The 25085-nt window shown below is 42.9% G+C and overlaps 1 protein-coding gene across 6 annotated transcripts in view; it reads left to right on the top strand.

Annotated features, from left to right (window-relative positions):
* CALD1 (caldesmon 1) overlaps window positions 1–25085 on the top strand; it is a 153677-nt gene that overhangs the window by 95911 nt on the left and 32681 nt on the right. For 4 of the 6 annotated variants that reach the window (XM_073567758.1, XM_073567759.1, XM_073567763.1 and 1 more), the window contains 2 exons: window positions 20305–20430; window positions 24940–25085. The exon at window positions 24940–25085 is cut by the window's right edge. In XM_073567758.1, the coding sequence (XP_073423859.1) occupies window positions 20305–20430; window positions 24940–25085 (272 nt within the window). Of the gene's footprint in view, window positions 1–2412; window positions 2599–19501; window positions 19571–20304; window positions 20431–24939 lie in introns of those variants that run through there. The other 2 variants (XM_073567761.1, XM_073567762.1) reach the window with 2 other exon arrangements.

Genomic DNA, 25085 nt, shown 5'->3' with positions numbered 1-25085 from the left:
GTATCTAATAAGGTCCTTCACTGAAGAACCGTGGTTGACTTCTTCAGGCTCCACTGGGCCACAGAAGTATGACATCTGTTAAACGCGCTCCATAGATGATCCAACCATAAACCTATCGTTACATCTTTACATTCTTCCATTTGTTCTTAATCACCTTTAAAATAAAAAATAATAACCAGCAGCTCTTCCATAGAAAATCTTCAAGTGTAACGACAACTCAACTGAGCGTGACGGCATTGTATGGTTCTCCAGACAAATCTCCGAGCTTTGTGTACTCTTCAGACTTACGATTGACTGACAAGTTTGACTACTGCGGTTGGGCGGCCTCCGCTTGTTTATTATGGGAATTTAGAACTTCCTTCTATGGTTCTATCGAATTCCATTAATGGTAGCGTCAAGCTTTCTAAACTCCCCACTACCACCACCATCACCACGGCCATCATGAAAGTCAAGCTGCTGGTTTACATAAGAAAATAACAAACTATAGGGTTGATTATTTGTTTAGAGGGTCTAACAGCCTGGGCTTAGATGTGTAATTACTCGACGTAAGACCCTACCAGATTCCATAGAGGTTGCGCCACTTTATATCAAGCCCAAACCACTAGACAACGCAGAGATACTCAACATCACACCCAAACAATGTCTGACATTTTCAGCCCTTCATCGCTGATGTCAATTGACCATGTTGGGGAGTTGTCCATAATTGCCTTGCTTCCTGAGATAATGCCACCACTCTTGTCCATAGAGCGATCTGGTAGTGCAGCTCTACCCTATTAACTTAAAAAGTGTGATCTTTGCTGGTTCAGGTAAAAAAAAACCAAAAACATGTTTTTATGATCCTAGACAAGCCAAAAATTACCACCTTTAATTGTGAGCTCCTCCTCTCTCCTCCCTTTCTTGCTGATTTGCTGATAAAGGAACTGCAGCTGCATCCCCCTCCTCGCCATCTACTTTTCCGTTGTGAATTTGTACATGTTGGGAAAAAGGAAAATCCATACTGAAAAATTGGAAGGTGAATACCCCAAACACCTTTTTCATCAGTTTTCCCTTCTGCAGCCTCTATCTCTAATTTTCTGTTGTCTCTGAGCTAGTGGGTAGAGGCTAGCTGCTATGATGTCTCCCATATGCAGCACACACAGCTATGCTCACCTGTCTGTAGAATGTTTGGAAGCAGCAGTATGGAGGACATTGTACAGTAGTAGTGAGCAGTGCAGCTGTGAATCCAGAAATCATCAGCATGGAAGGAATTATACAGCAGTACTGTGCAGTGTAGCTGTGAATCCAACACTTACTGGAAAGACGCAGCTTAGAGGTCTGCGTGTGTCCCTCTCTTCTCCTTAGACTTCTCAATACGCCACTGTATTCTGATCCCTCAGTGAGCTGAAAGTCCGTCTTATCCCGGGCAAAAGATTTTGTAACAGTATTTCAGAATGAATGATGATTTCAGGAGGCACAGAGGTAGAAGTGGCTCACACGTGGAGAAAGGAGCAAAGTATTCTGATAAGATACATTACAAAGTTTCTTATATTAGCGTGTACTATCAATTTAATGATCATTGATCAGCAAGTTATCACTTATCCTTAGAGAGGTTACTACTTTTTGAGATCAGAATAACCCTTTAAAAGAAACAAAGGCGTCCCGGCTTTTAAGACCCTTGTAGACCGCAGCTCCAGTGGACTGGGTCTGGCTGATGGATAGAACAAGGAAGGCGGAAGCAAATGATGGAAATTATTTGAGACAGATTTAAGGTCTGATTTAAATGGTGTAATACTTCATATCGCCTGTGGGGGCACTGCAGGGAAATTGAACAGATGCTGATGGGTTCTTCCTCCTTACTACAGCTGATTACTAGTACTTCTAGCTGCAGGGACACCCTGTTGATGGACCTATAGAATAAAAAGCAAGTGTCTAAAGTGGACAAGCCCTTTAAGGCCGTATGTACCCAAGGAGGCCGAGCTTGTGCCCGTTTTATGTCCCATAATGGCTGTAGTGACCTATATAAAAAAACAAAAGGAAACAAACTCTCACTCCCAATATTATAAAGTTGCCAAACAAGCTGTGCAGGGAACGTCCACATAAATTATCAGACGCTTCTAGGTAAAAACTATTTAAATTGGCGCAAGATATTCGGCATAGGAGAAAAATTCCCAGATAACAGACCTGAAAATATTTAAGGCAATTTTTCCCAGCTGATGTAAGCTTTGAGTACACATTCCTGTATTATCAGGGGGTGGTGGGATGGATGGATGGACAAGAAGAGGGGGGCGGTGGGAGGGAAAAGTAGAAGACAAAGAGTAGAGGGCTTTTACTACAGTGATTACGGTAGCAAAAAAAAAAAAAGAGAGGAGGGGAACAGTCACATATGAGATCATGTGGTAAAAGTGGTGGGTCAAGCTTGGCAGGAGCTGTCCGTCATAGGCTGATGGGCGAGGCCAGCGCCTAGGTGTGCACAGCATCCTGCAGGGTTGCAGCTTCTGGGAGGAATATGACATTGTCTCATCCCATTTTACATTGTTCTTAATGAGATTTTGGAAAAGAATCAGGAGCAGAAATGATCAGCAGATCCTGCAGCCGGCATAGCCTCTCCGCCCTTTCCAAGTAAGTTATTAACTTTTTTTTTTTCTGCAACTGTTCTGGCTCCAACCTGCGCATTATTAATACGAGCTGGATTCGCTTTTGCGTAGCAGACCCGAGTTGGAAAGAAAAAAAAAAAACTGTTTTCTGCTCTTCGCAAAGTGTTTGTCTGGGTGACAATATCAGCTCTGCTACATCCATATGGACTGTGCTATGTCAGAAGGTAGATTCATTATTTGCAGTTTTTTTTACTTATCGCTTTGGGGTACTGGTTCAGCTTATGGAGATCAGGCAAAGCACTCTGGGAAATATAGGAGAGCTGATTTACATATTCAAGTAAGGGACTCACCTGTAATGTAAAGACTTGATGGATGTGATGGTCATGTGCATTATCTTGTACATAGGTATAGCAGAGCTGAGTTGGTCAAATAGCACGATATCATGGGATATTTCCAAGGTCTGATATAGCAGAGCTGAGTTGGTCAATCAATGTGATACCATGGGATTTTACGACATCTAGATATAGCAGAGCTGAGTTGGTGATGCCTTTAGGATATTACGACGTCCAGATATAGCAGAGCTGAGTTGGTGACGCCTTAGGATATTACGACGTCCAGATATAGTAGAGCTGAGTTGGTGACGCCTTAGGATATTACGAAGTACAGATATAGCAGAGCTGAGTTGGTGATGTCTTAGGATATTACGAAGTACAGATATAGCAGAGATGAGTTGGTCAATCAGCGTGATACCGTGGGATGTTACGACGTACAGATATAGCAGAACTGGGTTTGTCAATAACTTCAATAACCTGGATAGTGCGACGAACAGATATAGTAGAGCTGAGTTGGTGATGCCTTAGAATATTACGACGTTCAGCTATAGCAGAGCTGGGTTGATCAATCTTACAATATTACAACTCTTTGGTTTTACATAGGACTGCAGGTTAAGCCTACTCCAGCCTTCTTCAGGGCTATGTCCGTGTCAGCACTGCTACATCTGTACGAGGCGTGCAGAAATCGAGGGGGCAATTTTTCCTTTCTGATCTTCTAGAGTCAATGATGGGAGTTGTTGTTTTACGAGCGGCTCATAAGAGACTTTCCTGTAATGTAGAGCCTGGATGCGGACAGGCGTGGCGGCTTTTACAGCTGCAGTGTTCTTTCTTACAGCATTTTAGTAAATGATGGTTATTATCCTGGGACGTCTTTAACCCTTACGTTAATATTTGTGTGAATCCATCCTGCAGCTGTTGCAAAACTACAACTCCCAGCATGCCCTAACAGCCAGTGATTGCAAGGGCATCCTGGGAGTTGTACTTTTGCAACAGCTCGGGGACACGCGGGTTACACACCACTGTTACATAGAAGATCATTTGTGGAGTCACTTTATTCATTGTAGGAAGAAATTGCTTAACTGGCAATTACCCTCTATGCGTGTACTCTCAGCTTCGGCACTGTTATGGGGGCCCTCTGGCACTGTTATATTGGCACTCTGGCCCTGTTCTAGGGGCTCTCTGGCACTTTTATGGGGGCACGCTGTCATAATAATTTCACATAAAACTCTAAAAATGGGCTTGACATAATTGTGGGTAAACAACTTTGATTCAAGCGTGTGATGCTTGTTCAAACTCACCTGTGGCAAGTAACAGGTCTGGGCTATATAGAAATCACACCTGTAGCCAGATAAAAACGCCAATCTTTGCATCGTGTGTCTGTGTGTGATTCACTAAGAATAGAGAACAGAAAGAGGAGAAGAGAACTGTTTGAGGACTAGAGAACCAAAATTGATGAAAAATATCAACAATCTCAATCTTATAAGTCCATCTCCAGAGTTGTTGATGTTCCTTTATCCACTGGGTGAAACATAATCAAGTTTACAACCCATGGCATTGTAGCTCATCTCCCTGGATGTGGAGATTGCGTGTCCGTGTATGTATCCATCATGTAAGTATAGGGGTATGTTCGCGTCGTGCAAGTTTTTGTGTTGCTATCTATTTCTTTTGTGTATGTATGGCTGTCTTGTGTATGCAGGTATTTCTTTTGTTTGTAGCTATGGGTATGTGTATGTTTCTTCAATATGGAGGTGTTTCGGTAAGGAGATATTTCCAGGCCTCTGTGCAGGTATTCATTTGTGGGTATGTATTTTGTATTTTTTTGTGTATGTTTCTTGTGTGTGTAGATGGGTGTTTTGTATTTTATGTCTGTGTGTATGTACTGTATTGCGTTCCTTGTGTATGTTTGTTCTTGTGTGTATGCGTTTTATAGGTATGTTATGTATGTGTGTATGTAAGTACAATGATGAACATTGTTTTGAACTCCATATCTCACCATCCCCTACTGCATTGATTGTGAGACTACCGTCATTTTATAGACGATCATCTTGGCCATCTCATACATAAATGTGACTATTCTATATATGATTAGATTCTTGTCGGGTCACTGCATTGTTACTGTTTTGCTCCCGGTGGTGGGAAAAAATCTTTTTCTTCCTGAATACTACAAATTACAACCTGTTCTCACATTCCCTAATAGCTCCGTTTCGGTTGATTCCCAAGTGAAAGGTCACTGGTTCCAATCGAGGAGCAACCATGAAGAAGATGTCCCAAGAAGAGAAATCACCTCATCCAGCTCATCAATAGCGGTCTCTGGGCCAAGGAAGTTGCCAAACTGCATTATGTGAACGCCATGACAGCTGGAAGAAGATGAAATGAAGTCCGTCCTTCCATTCAGAAGCCAAGAGGTGGACATCCAGGCAACATTTCGTAGTCAAGAAGTCGGCTCATCCCAAGGTCTATCAGTTCTGGGGCGACAAACACGGCAGTGGAGGAGGATCGTAGGCTCCATAACAGTGAGATCACAGAAGTCCATGCAAGCACCGAGCGACGCACGTTACGCATGTCTGGAGTGGTCAACATCGTCATAGGAAACGTCATCTCAAGTTTACCAAAATGAATGAAAAGTGGACAGGAGAAGATTGGAAATGGTTGATTTGGAGCTATGATATGAAGGTCAATAGACTAGTCTAGAAGAAATGAGGGTAAAGGGGCTAACGGATCGAGAAATTGAAAGAACTGTGAAGTTCGGTGGAGGAAGACTGATGATATGAGGTGAAAGGCGTTGGATATGTGACCAGGATCAATGGTGGTCTCAATGCTGAGCTATATGTGAGTGTCCTACAAGATGAGTTACTTCATACACTCGAGTACTATGGGTATGAAAAGGACGACCGTGTTCCAGCAGGACAATGACCAGAAGCATACGTCGAGATTGGTGAAAAAATGGTTCATTGACCATAAAGTGGGAACAATGCAGCCCCGCTACAGTCCCCAGACCTCAACCCAATCTAGCACTTATGGGAAGGAAAAAGCTGTATACATATCAAGTGAGGCAACCAGTGTGCACCAACATGGGCAATGTGTAGAAGAGACCTGGGATCAGATATCGGTGGAGACATTCTTGAAACTGACTGAGAGCATGTCCAGAAGGATTTGGGCAGTGCTGAGAGCCAAAGGTGGATTTACAAAATACTAACAAAAATTAACATTTATATTCTTAGGAGCAAAACAGTAACAATGCAGTAACATGACAAGAATCTGCATAACTAATCATACGCTAAATAGCTGCAAGTCACATTTATGTATGACCTAGCCAAGAGGATCGTCTATAAAATGATGATAGTCTCACTTTCAAAGCATTAATTGATTGTGAGATATGGAGCCTGAAAGTCAGAAGTTCAAATCATTGTTATCCTTTTGCTCATCAGTGTATGTGTATATGTGTTTATTGTATAAGTCAACAGGTGTGTATTTGTTTCTTGTATATGTGTGTATATGTTTGTATAGGTTTCGCGTGCATGTAGGTGTGTGTGTATGTAGATGTGTGTGTAGGTGTGTGTGTATGTAGGTGTGTTTGTGTATCTAGGTGTATGTGCATATAGGTGTGTGTGTATATAGGTGTGTGTGTAAGCATTTGTTGTGTATGTAGGTATGTGTGTATATAGGTGTATGTATGTAGGTATGTGTGTATGTAGGTGTGTGTGTATGTAGGTATGTGTGTATGTAGGTGTGTGTGTGTGTATATATGTATGTAGGTATGTGTGTGTAGGTGTGTGTGTATGTAGGTGTGTTTGTGTATCTAGGTGTATGTGCATATAGGTATGTGTGTGTATATAGGTGTGTGTGTGTATATAGGTGTGTGCATGTATGTAGGTGTGTGTGTAAGCATTTGTTGTGTATGTAGGTATGTGTGTATATAGGTGTGTGTATGTAGGTATGTGTGTATGTAGGTGTGTGTGTATGTAGGTATATGTGTATGTAGGTGTGTGTGTGTGTGTGTGTAGGTGTGTGTATGTAGGTGTGTTTGTGTATCTAGGTGTATGTGCATATAGGTATGTGTGTATATAGGTGTGTGTGTATATAGGTGTGTGTATGTAGGTGTGTGTGTAAGCATTTGTTGTGTATGTAGGTATGTGTGTGTATAGGTGTGTGTATGTATGTAGGTATGTGTGTATGTAGGTGTGTGTGTGTGTATGTAGGTGTGTGTGTATGTAGGTATGTGTATGTAGGGTATGTGTGTATGTAGATGTGTGTGTGTGTGTAAGCATTTGTTGTGTATGTAGGTGTGTGTATGTATGTAGGTGTGTGTATGTATGTAGGTGTGTATGTATGTAGGTGTGTGTGTGTATGTAGGTATGTGTATGTAGGGTATGTGTGTATGTAGATGTGTGTGTGTGTGTGTGTGTGTGTGTGTGTGTGTAAGCATTTGTTGTGTATGTAGGTGTGTGTGTATGTAGGTGTGTGTATGTAGGTGTGTGTGTGTATGTAGGGTATGTGTGTATGTAGATGTGTGTGTGTGTGTAAGCATTTGTTGTGTATGTAGGTATGTGTGTATGCATTTATTGTATGTCTATGTATTTGTATTTCCTGTGTGTGTAGGTGTATGTGTTTCTTGTGTGTATGTGCTTATTGTGTAAGTAGGAATGTATCCTATTGTGTTTCTTGTATGTAGATATTTCTTCTTTATATAGGTATGTATTAATTTATCGTGTATGTAGTCATCAGTAAGTGCTTGATTACTAAGCACACAGTTGTGCCATTTTCAAAAACTATGCTGCAAGTATACAGGAGAAAGCAAAACAGCATCTAAACATTATGTACATGGTACATGCATACAAGCACACATTCATTTTTTTTCTCTAACATATTTATGATAACAACCCCGTTATCCGTCATCGTGGTTTTCATACTTGATTTTTGGACTTTATGCAGCTTGAATGTTCTGTGTACTCTGGTAATCTAATTATAATAGGATAATAGGGCACTGCCCTTGGTGGAATGACCCCAGATCGGCCTCTTCTATGGCAGGTTAACCGCTTCATTGCCACTGTGACCTGTGGGAATTTGAACCCTTAAATCACCAGAACAATTTTGGCCACAGTTCTTTTTGGCCCTTTTTTATTCTGTAGGTGATATATGGTATATATAACCGCCAAGAGCAAGCGACACTACTCTGTCCTCCTTCTCCTGGACCTGTCCTCTGCCTTCGACACCATAGACCATTCCCTCCTGCTACAGACTCTCTCATCTCTTGGCATCACAGACCTGGCCCTTATCCTGGATCTCATCATACCTAACAGACCGAACATTCAGGCTGAGTTCACACGTGGCGTTTTTTTCGCGTTTCCGCGGCGGTTTTAACCGTGCGATTTTGCAGCGAAAACGCGAAAAATAAGCATCCCATGCATTCCTATGGGATTCCGCAATGCTGTGCTAATGCTGCGGTTTTTACCGCGGCGGAATCGCTTTGCGGTAAAAACCGCAGCATGCTCATTAATTTGCGGAATCGCGGCGATCCCGCACCCATAGGAATGCATTGTTCCGCTTATTTCCCGCATGTGGCTGTGCACACCATGCGGAAAGTAAGCAGAACAATTGCGGATGGTACCCACGGTCCGGAGGAGAGGAGACTGTCCTCCGGGCTTTGGGTGCCATATCCCTGTAAAAAATAGAATTTAAAAATAAAAAATATTGTTATTCTCACCCTCCGGCGTCCCGCGCAGCATTCCCGCTTCTCTTCACGCTCTCGTTCCCAGTAGTCCTTTGCGAAAATGCTCGCGATGACGTCCCTTCTCGCGGGATCGCGAAGTCTCGCAGTCATTCGCGCGACGTCATCGTGAATTACCGCGAGACGTCGCGATCCCGCGAGAACTGACGTCATCGCGGGCATTTTCGCAAAGGACTACTGGGAACGGATGCGCGGGACGTCGGAGGGTGAGAATAACACTATTTTTTATTTTTTTTTTACATTCTATCTTTTACTACTGATGCTGCATAGGCGGCCTCAGTAGTAAAAAGTTGGTCACACTCATCAAACACTGTTTGACGAGTGTGACCAATCTGTCAATCAGTTCTCCCAGCGATGCTACAGATCGCTTGGAGAACGCTAGCATTTTGCAAGCTAAATACGCTTGCAAAATGCTAGTTTTTCCGCGGGAAAATCGCGGGAATTTAAAATGCGATTTTCCCGCGGACTGGAATTCCGGAATTCTCGCGGTAATTTCCGCGAGAGTTCTGGTACGTGTGCACTTAGCCTTAGTGTCTCCGTCTCACACACCACCTCCTCACCTCGCCCCCTGTCTGTCGGTGTTCCCCAAGGCTCTGTCCTAGGACCCCTACTATTCTCCATTTACACCTTCGGCTTGGGACAGCTCATAGAATCACACGGTTTGCAGTATCACCTCTACGCCGATGACACGCAGATCTACCTATGTGGACCCGACCTCGCCTCCTTACTGACTGAAATCCCACAATGTCTGTCCGCTATCTCAGCCTTCTCTGCTCGCTTTCTCAAACTGAACATGGACAAAACAGAATTCATCATCTTTCCTCCATCTCACTCTACCCCTTCACCAGGCCTATCCATCAATGTCAATGGCTGCTTTCTTTCCCCAGTCCCACACGCTTGGTGCCTTGGGGTGATCCTCGACTCTGCGCTGTCTTTCAAACCACTTATCCAAGCCCTCGCCTCCTCCTGCCGCCTCAAACTCAAAAATATTTCCCGGATCCGCTAATTCCTCAACCACGAAACCACAAAAACACTAGTGCACACCCTTATCATCTCCCGCCTCGACTACTGCAACCTCCTACTCTGTGGCCTCACCTCTAGCACTCTGGCTCCGCTCCAGTCGATCCTACACTCTGCTGCCCGACTAATCCACTTGTCTCCCCACTATTCCACAGCCTCCCCCCTATGACAGGCCCTTCACTGGCTTCCTATTGCCCAGAGGCTCCAATTCAAAACCCTAACCATGACATACAAAGCCATCCACAACCTGTCTCCTCCATACATCTGTGACATGGTCTCTAGGTACCTACCCGCACGCAACCTTCGATCATCTCAAGATCTCCTTCTCTACTCTCCCCATATCTCTTCTTCCCACAACCGCATACAAGACTTCTCCCGTGCTTCCCCCATACTCTGGAACTCTCTGCCGCAACACATCAAACTCTCACCATCAACGGAAACCTTCAAGAAGAACCTGAAAACCCACCTGTTCCGACAAGCCTACAGCCTGCAATGATCCTCGGTCTACTGAACCACCGAACGACCTGCTCTACCCTCTCCTACTGTATCCTCACCCATCCCTGTAGACTGTGAGCCCTCGCGGGCAGGGTCCCCTCTCCTTATGTACTTGTGTGTCCCTTGTCTTACACATGTTTATTATACTTGTCTATATTTCCCCTTTTCACACGTAAAGCGCCATGGAATAAATGGCGCTATATATATGCATAATAATATATATATATATATATATATATATATATATATATTTTTTTTTTTTTTTTTTAAGATTGACCTGACTATATGAGGCTGATCTCAAAAGGGAATTTGAACTTCCAGTTGATTATTCTGTTAACTTTTGGCCTCAGATGAGTGCAAGATTCCCTAAATTTTTGTGTATTAGAGGCACAAAGCCCAATTTCTATGATGCTGCAGGACTAAACTTGGGCAAGAATTTGCTGCCAATATATGGGCAGAAAAATATTGGATCCTCCCCCCCTAATATGTTAGTGTGAATTTGCTTCAAGAATTCCCTAAAAACAGGCAATGTTACCAAAGAGCTTTGAGGTCCTTCACTGGACCTCAGACATTCTGCCCATATATGGTATAGACACCAATGACATCACAGGAACATACCATGATAAGATAAAAATGGGGGTCTGAATAAAAGGTGATGTCCAGAGGATTATGGACTCTGTTGCACTTGTTCGTCTGAGGACAGTGGCCATCACTGTTATGTAAATGCTAGCCACGATGGACAGTTTTATGATGAATTGTCAGCTTCCACAAAAGTAGAGTAAAATCTAATTATTTTTATCTTTCCCCTTATGATAATTTTCAGAATGTGTTTTTGGACAGCGATCTTTCATTCACTTTTCTTGCTGCCTCCCCTGCCGCTGACTGTGGTATGTGTGCAGAGGTCAGCCGATAAAACTTTGGAATTCAGAGAAAATTTCGCAGCGCGCCTAATCTGTTAATTAAATACGAGGACTCCGGTTTAGAGCATCGGATCACTTTCGCTTTCTGCTCTTTAAAAGTAGAAAATCATCTTTTTCCTCTTTTTTAACCACTCCAAATATTCTTTGCTTTGTTTTTATGTAACTCTTTTCGATTTATTTTGACTTTCACTTCTTTTCAGCTTGGCGCCCTATATACGCCAGGTGACCGCTGCAGACAATCGTTGACATCAGAGGTTTTTTTGCCTTATATCGCTAAGATTAGAGACTTTAAATTGTCTTTGACAATCCCTTTAATTTTTATTTAGTCTTCTAAAAGGGGACTTTAATACTGAGATCTATTAGAATATTAAAGAGCGTCACCTTTATCACTGGGTATTATCGGATAGTGCTTGTAAGTACAAGCAATTTTGCAATTTACTGCTTGTTAAAATGTTCAGCCGTTCTTGAGATATTAACACTTTTTTCTTTAGTTTACAGCTCGTTGCCTTGGAGACCGACCACCGCTGCTAGACAGCGGACAATATGCAGGGCTTACAATTTCTTTTCTATTGAGCTTGTAAGCAGTGTTTTGAAGTTGGCCAGGATTGCTGGAGTGCGCTGCTACCTCCTAATCCCAGCCAGGTTTAGTGGAGAGTTTATAAATCTAGAGATCAGCAGACAGCAGCGGTGGTCGGTCTCCTAGACAGCGAGCTGTGAACAAAAGAAAAGTGTTAATATCTCAAGAACGGCTGCAAATTTTAATAAGCAGTAAATTACAAAAGTGCTTGTTATTACAAGATCTATCCAGCATGATATCCATCTATGAAGATGGGAATAACCCTTTAAATTTAAAGGGGGCGGCATATCCCAGCTGATTGGATAATTGAAGAGATCATAGTACACTACTCTAGTGTCAATAATAAAGACCCGGTCGACCTTAGTAGAGTTTTTCTCTGCAGCATTGTTATTTCTGCATAAAAGGCGCTGTCCCTATTCGAGCGCCTGCAGATAGGAATAAGAAAAAGTTTTTTTTGTTTTTTTTTTGCCTGCAGTTTCCACTAGGGGGAGCTTTCCGCATACAGTAAGGATGGGATGTATACAGTAAGCTTGTAAGCTCCCTCTAGTGGTGAGTTCAGGTAGTCAGGATTTTATCATTTAGGTCTATGCAGAGGATTTGGAGCTATGCGACGGAAAAACGGAGCTCAGATTGTTATAAAGATATATTAAGGGATTACTTGGCACAAAATGTGGGATCTATTTAGATTAAAAAAAAATTACATTTTATAAAGTATGGTATGGATAATCCCTTTAAGGGCCAGCTCACTGCAATCTGTCAACATTACTTAGGTGAGAATAAAGTTCTGGCATAAAGCAAATTTTCAAGGAAAAGAAAAACAGAAATGTCCTGAAAGCCGCAGAGCACAGGGAAACAATACACTTTTGTTGCAAGTGTTTATTTTCACAACCCAGCAGAGATCTCAGGCATCGGTGCATGCTGGGGCGGGAGCCCTTTCAGGTGAAAGCAGCAGTTTCTCCCAGACCTTGTGGGTAATTTGCAGGAGTTTTAATGTGGAGTGGTTGGAAGTCAGGAGATGACTCTGGGTCATGGCAAATAAATATGCGGCTGAAACAGAATGTGCCGGGGGAAGAACAAGGACCTGTTGTTTTGGATGTTCTGCCTTGTGAAATGCAGAGATACTCTATAGGGTTAAAACAAGTCAAAAGTCAGGGGATATGTGCGGGGGGGGGGGGGGAGAGAGAATTTTTTTTTTCAGAATAGCGCCACCTCTGTCTACTGGCCATGTCAGGTAGTGCAGTTTTTAGTTTTTCAGATCCATCACAATTTAGAAACCCGATTCTTTATTTTTTCACTTTTTTTGTTGTAGTTGCTTTTGTTTAACCCTCTTAAAAATAAAAATATATAAAAAAATAACGATATAAAATTGCAGTTTTATCCCCTTCCTCTCCGTTTCAAAATTCAAAAATAAAGAAAAACTAACATATTTTGTATTGTCACGTCTATGGAAATATAAAATTATTTAGCTGGCACTTTTAAACGCTTAATAATTTTAGGAATTTTGTCTTTTTTTTATATTTTTTTTTTTTATTTTTTAGCACTTTACCCTTAAAAAAAATCAAAAAGTCTGAGGGAACATGCAATTCAAGCTCCGTCAATAAACAAAATCAAAATTATTATTATTATTAAAAAGATATGGCTTTAAAAGTGTAAAAAAAACAAACCCTAAAAATTGCCATGACATAAATGAGTTAAAATTTAAAGTGATAGGCGCCTAATTCTTATTTGAGGCCCTTATCCCACCCTGATCCCTTGAGACATGGATGTTGGCATGGAATCAGAATTGATAATTAATGATTTATGTCTAGAAGCAACTTTGAGTTCCATCTTTACCTCTAGCCCCAGTGACAAGAGTTGCCCACAGTGTTCTTAAGATTCTTCTCTCATTGGTCTACATGGAAAAGCATAGTGAAGTGTGAATTGAGCTTATATCTGTGGCCAAATTTGTTTTTCTAAAGAACATTGGTGAGTTCTCAGCTACTAAAAAGTCTGAATTGTTCACTTTGATGTCCCTGTTCTGCATGAGGATGTCAGTAATGCTGTAGAGGCAAAACAGGCAGCTGTCATGGGCTCCTTGAAAAGTGGGGCCCAGCTCTGGTTGGTCCCATACTCTTTACTACTGAATGGTAAATATCTGTTCTCTCCTCCCTAGAGGAACAGAATTGTTATCAAGCAACGGGGTGGTTGTAAGTACTTCTTTTACAGTTATTGCCCCTTTTAAAAGGAACTCCCCGTGTTAAAAGCTCCGTCCAATCTGCAGGCACCATTAGTTAGAGCAGGAGGAGCTGAGAAGATTGATATATATATTTTTGGGAAAAGATTCAGTAGAACTAGTAATGTATTCACTTTAACCTGTGCTCATTCTGAGCTTTCAAGTCCAGTGGGCGGTTCCACATCACTGAGTAGGACTGCCCACTGGACTTCTAAGCCCAAGAGGTTTAAATGAATAAATTACCAGTTCCACTTGATCTTTTCCCAGACATGTATATATCAATCTTCTCAGCTCCTCCAGCTCTATATCATGCAGCTCGCAGATTGAACTTGTGTAGGTTCCCTTTAAGCATCGAATTATTTAAAAATGGTCTTTGAATGGGTTCAATAAGTTACGAGGCACAGATACAGACACGTTGATGTAATTTTACCTGCCAAAAAAAAAAAAAAGATTTTGATTCTGGCCAGACGTAACTTCTGGAAGGCTCTCCGTGGGTGTGGGCTTAATCGTACAAGATGACAGAAGAATCTTAATTATTGTTTTCTGTGCGTGATGACAGCTATAGTATCACATCATCCGCATAATAACGTAGAAGCGATGGAATTCCTCTCTGCGGGAGTCCGACCAGTGCACACTGCACATAGTAGTCCACGACTGTCACTCTATAATCTTCTCATTAAAGTCTGAGGCGTGGATTTTCTTGATCTGCAGCTCCTGCTGGAAAGTCAGTCTAAGCAGTCATTTAAAGGGCCACTAGCCTTAAAATCAACAGCTTTCAAAGTTGCTGTCAGTGAATGGGAATAGAAACCCATTCAGACCTACAGCTGAGAATTTACCAAACTTTTACGAGGGTTAGGCAAGTAGTGTACCGTCAATGGCGGCAGGTCACACAACATGCAATGAGCCCTGTGAATACTAGAGATGGGGGTGGGGGCAATGAACAATTCAGGAGGATTAGCCAACTCCATACCTGGTGGGTGCCAACTATTTTAACCATCTTTTTGGACCACCCCTGGAGCACCAGTACTATGCAAAATAAGGCCCACTCATCCCTACTCAATAGATAGCTGTTGGCCAAGTGATCATTCAGCTGACAGCTACCTCTCCTGACCCCTACTAAGGCTGGTTTTACACTTGCCGTGTTTTTTGCGGCCCTTTTTTGCAGGCCGTATTGCCGTGATTTTTTTTGCGGTATCCCGCAAAAATGGGCCTCAAAAAACCTTCTCGGATCGCCATTTTTCCCCGTTATAACAAAGAGCAGGGGAAAAAAACGGCGATCCGCAAATACGGTGTACCGCGAAAACAAGCAAAGGTTGTTTTTGCGGTACCATTGAAATGCATTGTGGCCGTGTCCCTAAGCCGTGAAAAATATCGAGCAAGCTCGATATTTTTTCACAGCCGCAAATACGGCCCTCATGGCCATACGGAGCACGGCCCTCCTTACTAATTTTTGCGGGGCCGATTTTGCGGCCCCATAGAAATCTTTTGGGGCCGCAAAAACGGCCAGCAAAAATATGGCAAGTGTAAAATCAGCCTTACACAGAAACTTCAAGGTGTGCCCAAGCGCTCCTGCATCCTCCGAGAGACCTGCTGCCAGACGCCTCTGCTGGCGGCTTATCTCCACGAAGAACAAAAGGATCGGACATTGAAATTCAACAAGTAGTATCGTTCTCTCCACCCATCTGATGACCCACACATACATACTTCGTCCAACTTTAGTCTAATGCAGGGATATCACACTCAAGCCCACAAATTAAAAACTTGGACAAACTCACGGGCCAACCATTATACAGTATAATGGACCCCACAAAGTCCTCCTTACAGTATAATGGGCCCCACAAAGTCCTCCATACAGTATAATGGGCCCCACATAGTCCTCCATACAGTATAATGGGCCCCATATAGTGCTCCATACAGTATAATGGGCCCCACAAAGGCCTCCATACAGAATAATGGGCCCCACATATTCCACTATACAGTATAATGGGCCCCACATAGTCCTCCATACAGTATAATGGGCCCCACAAAGTCCTCCATACAAAATAATGGGCTCTTTATATTCCGCTATACGGAGTAATGACCCCACATAGTCCTCCATGCAGTATAATGACCCCACATAATAATAATCTTTATATAGCGCCAACATGTTCTGCAGCGCTTTACAGTTTGCACACATTATCCCTGTCCCCGATGGGGCTCACAATCTAAATTCCCTATCAGTATGTCTTTGGAATGTGGGAGGAAACCCATGCAAACACGGGGAGAACATGCAAACTCCTTGCAGATTTTGTCCTTGTTGGGATTTGAACCCAGGACCCCAGCGCTGCAAGGCTGCAGTGCTATCCACTGAACCACCGTGCTGCCCTACACATAGTCCACCATACAGTATTATGGGCACCACATAGTCCTCCATACAGTATTATGGGCACCACATAGTCCTCCAGACAGTATTATGGGCACCACGTATGGGTGGTGGTTGTGGTGTCGCAGGCCAGATTTGGCTCACAGGCCGAGTTTGACATGTATGGGTCTAATGTGTAGCCAAAGGGGGCTTCTGCATATATATCAACCCTTACGGTAGAATGTTATGGGCATGCTCTGTGATCTGTGCAGAGATCACTGCACAGAGAGGGAGAGGAGGTGAGAATAATCTATTCTAGAAGACGATCCCTGTTTTATCTATAGTTGTTACTTTTTTTTTGTAATTCTACCTGTGATGATAAGAAGTATCACGCTATTGTAAGAACTTCACTTTTTTATTTTTAGAATAATATGAATAGTGACTTAAAAAGTTAGAAAAAAGACCCCAAACTACTATCAGTCACTTTCTAGTGACTCCGGTACCTAAGCTCCAAAAACAAAACTTTTGTAAAATTCCTCCGTCGTTCTCGGAAAAGCGGGGGGAATTAAACCACAGTCTAAAAAAATAAAATACTACTGGGACAATAGGATATCCCAGAAGTCACTGCTGCCCGGTCCTACCCTTTATCAATGTTTCTCCAAAGCTAAACATATTGTTTCAATTGCAGCGAATCAACTCGTGCAATATGGCGGGGGGGGGGGGGGGGCAGAATACCGGCTGTTCATGACCTCTCGCTATTCTCCCTTCCAAACACATGCTCATCGTCACGGTATATGATTGTTAGTGGGGATGGGTTTTTTTTTTTTTTTTTGCTTTTTTTTATTATTATACTCAGACATTGTCCTAATAAGGGAAAAGATTTCAACTCTTTTTGGTGATGCAAGAAGGGAAAAAAAAAAGTCAGCGTGTGACTATTCAGCGAGCTGCTGATTAATGAGGATGAGGTGTGGCTTGGCGGGTACCATTGTGTCATGACTGTTTTATGGGACATCAGTATTTGGATTCTTTTTTTTTTTTCTAATCGTGCCAAAATATCTGCATTAAACATTTCCCTCGGCCACACGTGACAGCTTCTATTTTACTAACAGAGAATTTGGCTTTTTAGATCATCACGTCTTTGGCCAGCAGAATTCTTTTTTTTTTTCTTTTATAGTAACAGCGCCACTCCTGTCCTGAGGCTATGCCTGGTATTGCACCTGAAAATTATTTATGTGAATAGATCGGGATGAACTGTAGACATAACCTATAGACTGGAGTGATGCTGTTTCTTGAGGAGAGCCTATCTATTTAAATCTCAAAATAATCTAGAAGGAACTTGAATAAAAGATGTGGGACTTTACAATGGCTATGGGGTTGTTAAAACATTGATGCAAAGGAATACACACACTTTTTACCATTAGGAATCAACTAAAGAAGACTTTTTTGTGGTGTGGACACCATCCAAGTTTAAGGTGATCCCTACTTGGGGATTGCTAAAGTGCCTCTATTTCTGGTGGCACTTTGACACCACTGTAAATGGAGTAACCAAAATGACCCTATAAACAGTGGTGCCAGAGCGTCCTCCTTACCAAACTAAGCAGAGGGCTCCTGCATTTACAGACTATGTAAACAAACTAAGTAGAGTGCTCACCCTTTAGCAGAAAAAGTGGAGTGCCACCCATTAATGTGCTAAGTAGAGTGCTCACCCCATAAATATATTCAATGGAGTGCTTCCACCATTAACATGCTAAGTGGAGTGCTCACCCCCTTAGCAGACTAAGTGGAGTGCTCACCCCCCTTTAGCAGACTAAGTGGAGGGCTCACCCCCTTAGCAGACTAAGTGGAGGGCTCACCCCCTTAGCAGACTAAGTGGAGGGCTCACCCCCTTAGCAGACTAAGTGGAGGGCTCACCCCCTTAGCAGACTAAGTGGAGGGCTCACCCCCTTAGCAGACTAAGTGGAGGGCTCACCCCCTTAGCAGACTAAGTGGAGGGCTCACCCCCTTAGCAGACTAAGTGGAGGGCTCACCCCCTTAGCAGACTAAGTGGAGGGCTCACCCCCTTAGCAGACTAAGTGGAGGGCTCACCCCCTTAGCAGACTAAGTGGAGGGCTCACCCCCTTAGCAGACTAAGTGGAGGGCTCACCCCCTTAGCAGACTAAGTGGAGAGCTCACCCCCTTAGCAGACTAAGTGGAGAGCTCACCCCCTTAGCAGTGTATGTGGAGTGCTCAGACCCCTTAGCAGTGTATGTGGAGTGCTCACCCCCTTAGAATTCTATGTGGAGTGCTCACCCCCTTAGAATTCTATGTGGAGTGCTCACCCCCTTAGAATTCTATGTGGAGTGCTCACCCCCTTAGAATTCTATGTGGAGTGCTCACCCCCTTAGAATTCTATGTGGAGTGCTCACCCCCTTAGAATTCTATGTGGAGTGCTCACCCCCTTAGAATTCTATGTGGAGTGCTCACCCCCTTAGAATTCTATGTGGAGTGCTCACCCCCTTAGAATTCTATGTGGAGTGCTCACCCCCTTAGAATTCTATGTGGAGTGCTCACACCCCTTAACATACCGAGTGGCGTTGGAGTGCCCCTTATAATCAGTGTCAGAAGAGTTCCCTCATAAACAGACTAAGCAGAGTGCTCCTTATATTATCACATACACAGAATCTGGAGTCACAGTTTATAGAAGAGGAGTCTGCTGAGTACTCTCCCCCACTCACAGTTCCAGCAAAGTTCCCTCATAAGTGGTGTCAGAATAGTTTCGCACTTATTACCTGTTTTAGCTGTGCTACTCTTTAGTGTTTTTTTATCTTTAGTTTTTTTTTTGGGGGGGTGTAGGTTATAGCAGCGAGTTTTCTCATGTGAAATCATAGTTCTCCGTCCTCCCGTGATGAGTCACCGTCAGATCTTTATCTCCAGTGAGATAATGCCACCTGTATGATAAAGGTCTCCATTGTCAGGGGAGACAACATAAAAAAATGATAGAAGGCAAAATGTGAAAATAGTACAAAAAGTATAAAAAAACACCTAAAACATAAGTCACCGAATTAACCCCTGAGTGACTCCTTAGGATGTTTCGCCTCATTTCCATCTCCTTGGCTGGAAGAAATGTCCTAAGATAGAAGTCACATAAGAGTCATGTAAGAATTTTTACCTTTCTCTTTCAAGTAAGAGCACTTAATTGTCTGGGAAAGTGACTTGGGCGGAGGCCCTCCAATATTTTATATGGATTACATTGCCTCGCATACATTTTTAATGCAACAGATTAAGTATCGGCCCTAAGTAAAGAAAAGGAAACGGCTTCAGTCTGCGAAACTGTATCCTTTGTCTTGGAGAGCAGCCGGTATGAGGAGGAAGGGGAGAAGAGATGGATTACAGGTTTGGGGGTTTTTTTGGTGTTTTTGTTATTTTCTTGGCTTTTTCTTTTTGCTTTTTTTTTTATATGAAAGCTCATTATTCCATAATTCCTCATGATGGGCGAGCGGGATCATTAGCGTTTGACCTTCTTGCTAAAAGATATTAATGGCTGGTTGGACCGGTATAAATGAACCTGAGATATTCGGAGATGTTTTTGACTTTTTGACCCAATGGAACTGTTTGCCCTTCTAGGCTTTTTTTTCCCCCTTATAGTTCAAAGGTTCATCTGCTCGGTTACTATGAGGAATCTCATTGTTTTAGATATGCTTGGTTTCCATAAATTGTCCTTTCATTATCTGGTTTTGGGGGTCATGTAAAGGAGAACATTCCCAATGGGACATTTTCCTTGGTTGGAGACCTCTCTTGGCGACTGGTATGTACTAAGGGACTCTTATATGTTGTTACATTCTGTATATAGACTTTTTTTGAACTAAAATGAGGGTCTGGAAATATTAAAATGGGCAACCTAAAGTTGTTTTTACTAGTCCAGCTCATTAAAAAACTTCTGTAGAGACGTAGGACACTATATTTCTCACCTGACCATCAGCTTTGATAATCCAATTCCAATGACCTCTATATGACCTCGCTGTATAATCGCTCTACAACTCCCAACCAGATCCTCCTTTAGTAGATGCCATTTTTTTATTACTATATAGACTATAATGCATTCATTGCTTTGTGTGTTTTTTTTGTAGAACCACTTATCAGAGAAATGACGACGACGAAGAAGAAGCTGCAAGAGAGAGACGCCGACGGGCTCGCCAAGAACGACAACGGCTGAATAGGGATGATGTAGAAGGGCATGATGGTACTCAGAATAGGTAAACCTTGGATGATTTTCTTCTCTTCTGCAATAGACCTTGGAAATGACTTAATGTTTTGGAACCAGATAACAAAGTAGTTTTAGTACTCTTTGGATTCGTTTCTGTTGAGATTAATAAATGGAAGGATTTTTTTTTTGACCAACGCCTAGACAAAGGATTATTTTGTTCACCTCATTCCATGAATAAGAGATATATGTCAAATTTTGGTTTTCAGTGCTCGAGGGTGGAGTGAGAGCTGTCTGGGTCCCTAATAAAAAGAACATGGCATGGGCCCTTTGTACAATTCGGTTGCATTACAATGGAAACATCCATAGATACAGCAGAGTGCTGTGCATGCTCATATCTCATCCTCTTACTGGACTTTACAGCTACAACAATGTTCAAAAGACATTGTTCAAAAAACAGAGGTCCCAAGAATGAGACCCCCAACCATCAGATATTTACAGTGATTTTGCTAAAACGTCTACTGTTGGAATACTCTGATAAAAATCTTGCTAGTGGCTAAGAAATTGAGTCTTTATTAGTCATGGACTGTCACAAAGTGCCAAAATGCTCAATCCATGCCTGTCTCATTGTGGTTGATATCTAAAGTTAGGGGGAAAAATCCAGCACTACATGGTGGAAAGCATTGGATCCACATACGTGGCTGGATTTGCCCATTTTTAGACTATGTTCACATTTGCAGATGGTGGCCCGTAGTTGACTGCCAATCAGCTTCATGTTTACACGGGCAGACCTCACTTCCCATGTGCACAGAAGGATCAGTAATAGATTGTTCCGTGCGCAAAGGCAAAGCACAATGTGCTGCCGAGAACGATGATTTTTTTTGTTTTACGCAATCTCAAAAATCATTTCACCAGATGAACAAGAATTTATCTGACTTGTCGGATGATTGGTAGCCTTTTTACACTTCATGATTATTAAGGAACGAGTGTTCCTATCGACCAGTGTAAATGTACCTTCAGAGTATCTGTGGTGCTTGCAGGTACGCAGGATGCAGTGACGAGTCGCGAGATAATTTTCAGCTTTCTATAGTAACGTTTATAAGACTAGAGGGAACTTTCCTCAGTCACGGCCTGATCAACAAAAAGGGGTAACAAGGGTTGCCCTCGCAGGGGCTCTATACAAGCAAACACAAACGAGTAGAACACGACTACTTCTGGCAGTAGCCGGTCACTATAGGGCCGCAGTATGGCCGACTACGGATCCTTAATTATATGGTCAACTTAGCCGTTCAGACGTCCCTCACCATTTGGGATGGTGGTCTTTCGGCATAGTAGTCGCTGGGCCCAGTTGCTGAGGCGTTGACGAAGTCTTCGCGCGCTCCGGCGCACTGATGACACTGGAGCCCCACAGGCCCTGGCGGAGTCCTTGGACGGATGGGCCGCAGTCCCTGGACTGGGGCAAGTGGCGGCGATGCGGGGTGGTGGGTGATAGGCCACCTGTGCAACTAGCAGCTGCGACGGGGACGAGGCGGCAGCGGCCGCGAGCGACCGCGGGCTGAGGTGAAGCAGCAACGGCCGCGAGCTGAGGCAACGCGGCAGCGGCCGCAGGCTGGAGCGGGGCAGCAGGTCTCGGACTGTCGTCCCGGCGCCGTCCCTCTGATGTCCTCCGTGATTGTCTCCCCTGGCACTGGTAAGTCGCTCTGGCTCTCAGTCGCTCCCATGGTCTCCTGCTGCTTCTGTCCCGGTCTGCTGACTCATCGTCCCAGGAATTCCCCGCCTCCTTTATACTGGTCCCTCCCCCAGCCCATCTGTCTGTCACAACGGTCCGTCCCCGAACTCTGTCCCCCGGGGACAGTTTCCTCCGGAACCTAGATGACGGCTCCCTTGGTTGCGGCCCGGACACTCGATGGGGGCCGTTCCTCCCACATATCCATCAACTCAAATTGGTGGATTTTGTGTAAGCCACTTTGCTTACCAGTTTCCAAGGGATACTTGGTGTTCACCATTAACTTTTGGGGTCTTTGGGTTGCATCCACTGAGATGCTGCTGGCTTTTGGACCAAGATGGGGTTCAGAGAGGGGTTGGTCAATGACAAAATCAGAATCCAATCTGTAGTAAGAAGATAGTTGAAATTAAATCCTGGAGGTCAGGTTCTGACATTAGTCAGAGAATTGTCAGGCAGTCCAAGGGTCACTTCCCGAAAGGTTTCCAAGGTTAGTTCATCAGAGTAAACAGAATATATTTGGCCAAAACAGATGTCAAAGTTCATCAGAGTAGTATAAGATACACAATAACTGGAAACAGCAAAGTATACTGAGAGGATTTAACCCGATGCCTCTCGAACTGAATCCTAATACTGGTCAGATGCCGAGATTGACTGGCCAACTAAACCATGAGTGACAACATGGAATACACTCCTCTATATTGAAGTTGGACCACTATGAAGGAAAACTATTATGGAATACTGGAAATCACAATGATCACACTATAAATGAGGTTGTCTGAGGAATGTTTTGCAGCTCTGAATACATTTGGGCAAACCATCAAGATCTGCTGCTGTCAGCTATCTTTATATTTGCCAACCAATAATGTCCCATAAGTGCTTGATGGAAGACAAGACCAGATATGTTTCAGACCATGCTAGCACATTCAGGCCATGCAGGCTGCTCACAGTAATACCACGAACATGTGGCCTGGCGTTGTTGTGTTGGAAAATGGCTCCTGGGACACTTGAGAAATGGTTGTACCACTGGTTCTACCACCAAATCAATGTTGAGCAGTGTATGTTGACTGCAGTGGCTAGGTGGCCTACACGTTAGATGGAGGAGAGTGTACTGGGCCTTCAGGAATACATTGTGTATTGGTGGGCAGCATGCTCCCTTTGGTGCAGGAATGGAGCGTAAGCACCTGACAACATCTGTGGTGGAGATATACGAGTTCATTTTACCCAACAGAAGATCTCATGATCCATCAGTAGACCCCAGTTGCTTAACATCCATAAGTTGCTACTTGAGCATGACCCATCTAAAAAATCCAGTGGAGTAGATCTGTTATTGCTTTGTTCTTTAAGGAAGAAACTACTAGGAGAGAGAGAGTTGTTTTCATCTCTTTTGCTATCGGGTGATAGGAACCTGTGCCGAATACCCTGATTCAGAGAAACTGATTTTGCCCAAGGGACGTGGAACTGGTCCATGAGGAAGAAATCAACTCAGCAGCATAATAGACTACATCTCTCTTTTATCAAATTTATAAAAATAAAAGGCAATATGTTTTTCTTTCATAGTAATCCACCATCTTTTGTTAAAACTCATGGGAAAATGTTCACGAAAACAGTAATCTCTCTGCAAAGGCAGAATGGGAAGCTGGAGAACTTCCACTTGCCCATTAGGAATGTAAATATAGCAGTTGATTAAAAGGGAGGTTAAAAGCGACCGTCTGCTCTGAGGTCAATCTGTATTTGCATTTATATTACTGAACATGAAAGAATTCAAGGAAACGTTTCCATGTTACTTATACGTCCAAGGACCCCAAAATTGGAAGGACCCGGTGTCATTGACTAAACATGTGACTCTATTTGGCAAACAAAAAAAAATAAAGATTTTTGGATTTGTGTCAACTGCTGATTTTCTATGTATTTTCAGAAAACCAAAAACTAGTGTTGTGCAAAAAGATTCACGTTGCTATGGTCCAGAGTCCAAACTGATCCTACATAGCAGTTGTACCAAGTATGTCTTTACTTCCTTGGCCACAATCCAGGGTGTCTCGTGTGCTTACTAAGCCCTAAGATATCATGATATTGGGGAGTGAAGCACGTCATGGTGTTACATGAGACCTAATAAACGGCCCTTATATGATGTCATGTCGTCAGAGGGTCTAGTAAGTGCAAGAGGTAAACTTGTTATCTCAAGGAGTCTATTTAAAGGGGTCTTGTCATCAAGTAAAAAGAGGCCAGTTATTGTACTTATTATGTTCCCGTTGTTCCACTGAGTATTCCACTTTTTTCTTTTTTTAAATCCGCCATACAGTTCCAGAGATACGGCTATTTTATTTCATACCATTTTTTTTCTGGCCTTTACAAAGGAGGCGTGGCTCACAAAAGTCTCATTCCTTCTTTGCATAATTACCCCATTAGCCACGCCCTATTTGTTAAGGATCATAAAAAGTTGTGCTAAATAAAAAGCCCATAGCTTTTGAACCGTATGATGGATTTAAAAAAAGAAAAAAGATGAATACTTAGGGGATCAATGGGAATAAAATAAATTAAAAACAATGGCCACTTTTGACCCAATGACAGGTCCTCTTTGAAGAATAGAATTCAATAGTGTCTACTACATTTTTCAACCATGGTTTAGATTTTCACTGGTGAACGGATTTTATTACCTTGTTCATATGAAGTAGTTGTCTGAATTTTAGAATCTAGTCAATATCAGGTCAACCAGGTCAACCAATCTCTGGAGGTTGTGATTTAAAGTGGAAGCATTTAGGGTTGTGGTCAATAATGGTCCAAATATCTTGTCCAGATCTATTTATTAAATCTATTCCTTTTAAATTCTTTTAACAGCATCACATCAGAAGAAACCAAGTCTTCTTCGATAACAAATACTGACCTTTCGGTGGATGATGAAGCTGCATTGTTGGAAAGACTGGCCAAACGAGAAGAGAGGCGTCAGAAACGTCTACAAGAGGCGATGGAACGGCAGAAAGAAT

The sequence above is a fragment of the Dendrobates tinctorius genome, unplaced genomic scaffold (assembly GCF_039654945.1).
Source record: "Dendrobates tinctorius isolate UK_male_01 unplaced genomic scaffold, ASM3965494v1 ptg000020l, whole genome shotgun sequence".
Lineage (NCBI taxonomy): Eukaryota > Metazoa > Chordata > Amphibia > Anura > Dendrobatidae > Dendrobates > Dendrobates tinctorius.
This window is presented reverse-complemented; position numbering and strand designations above follow the sequence as displayed.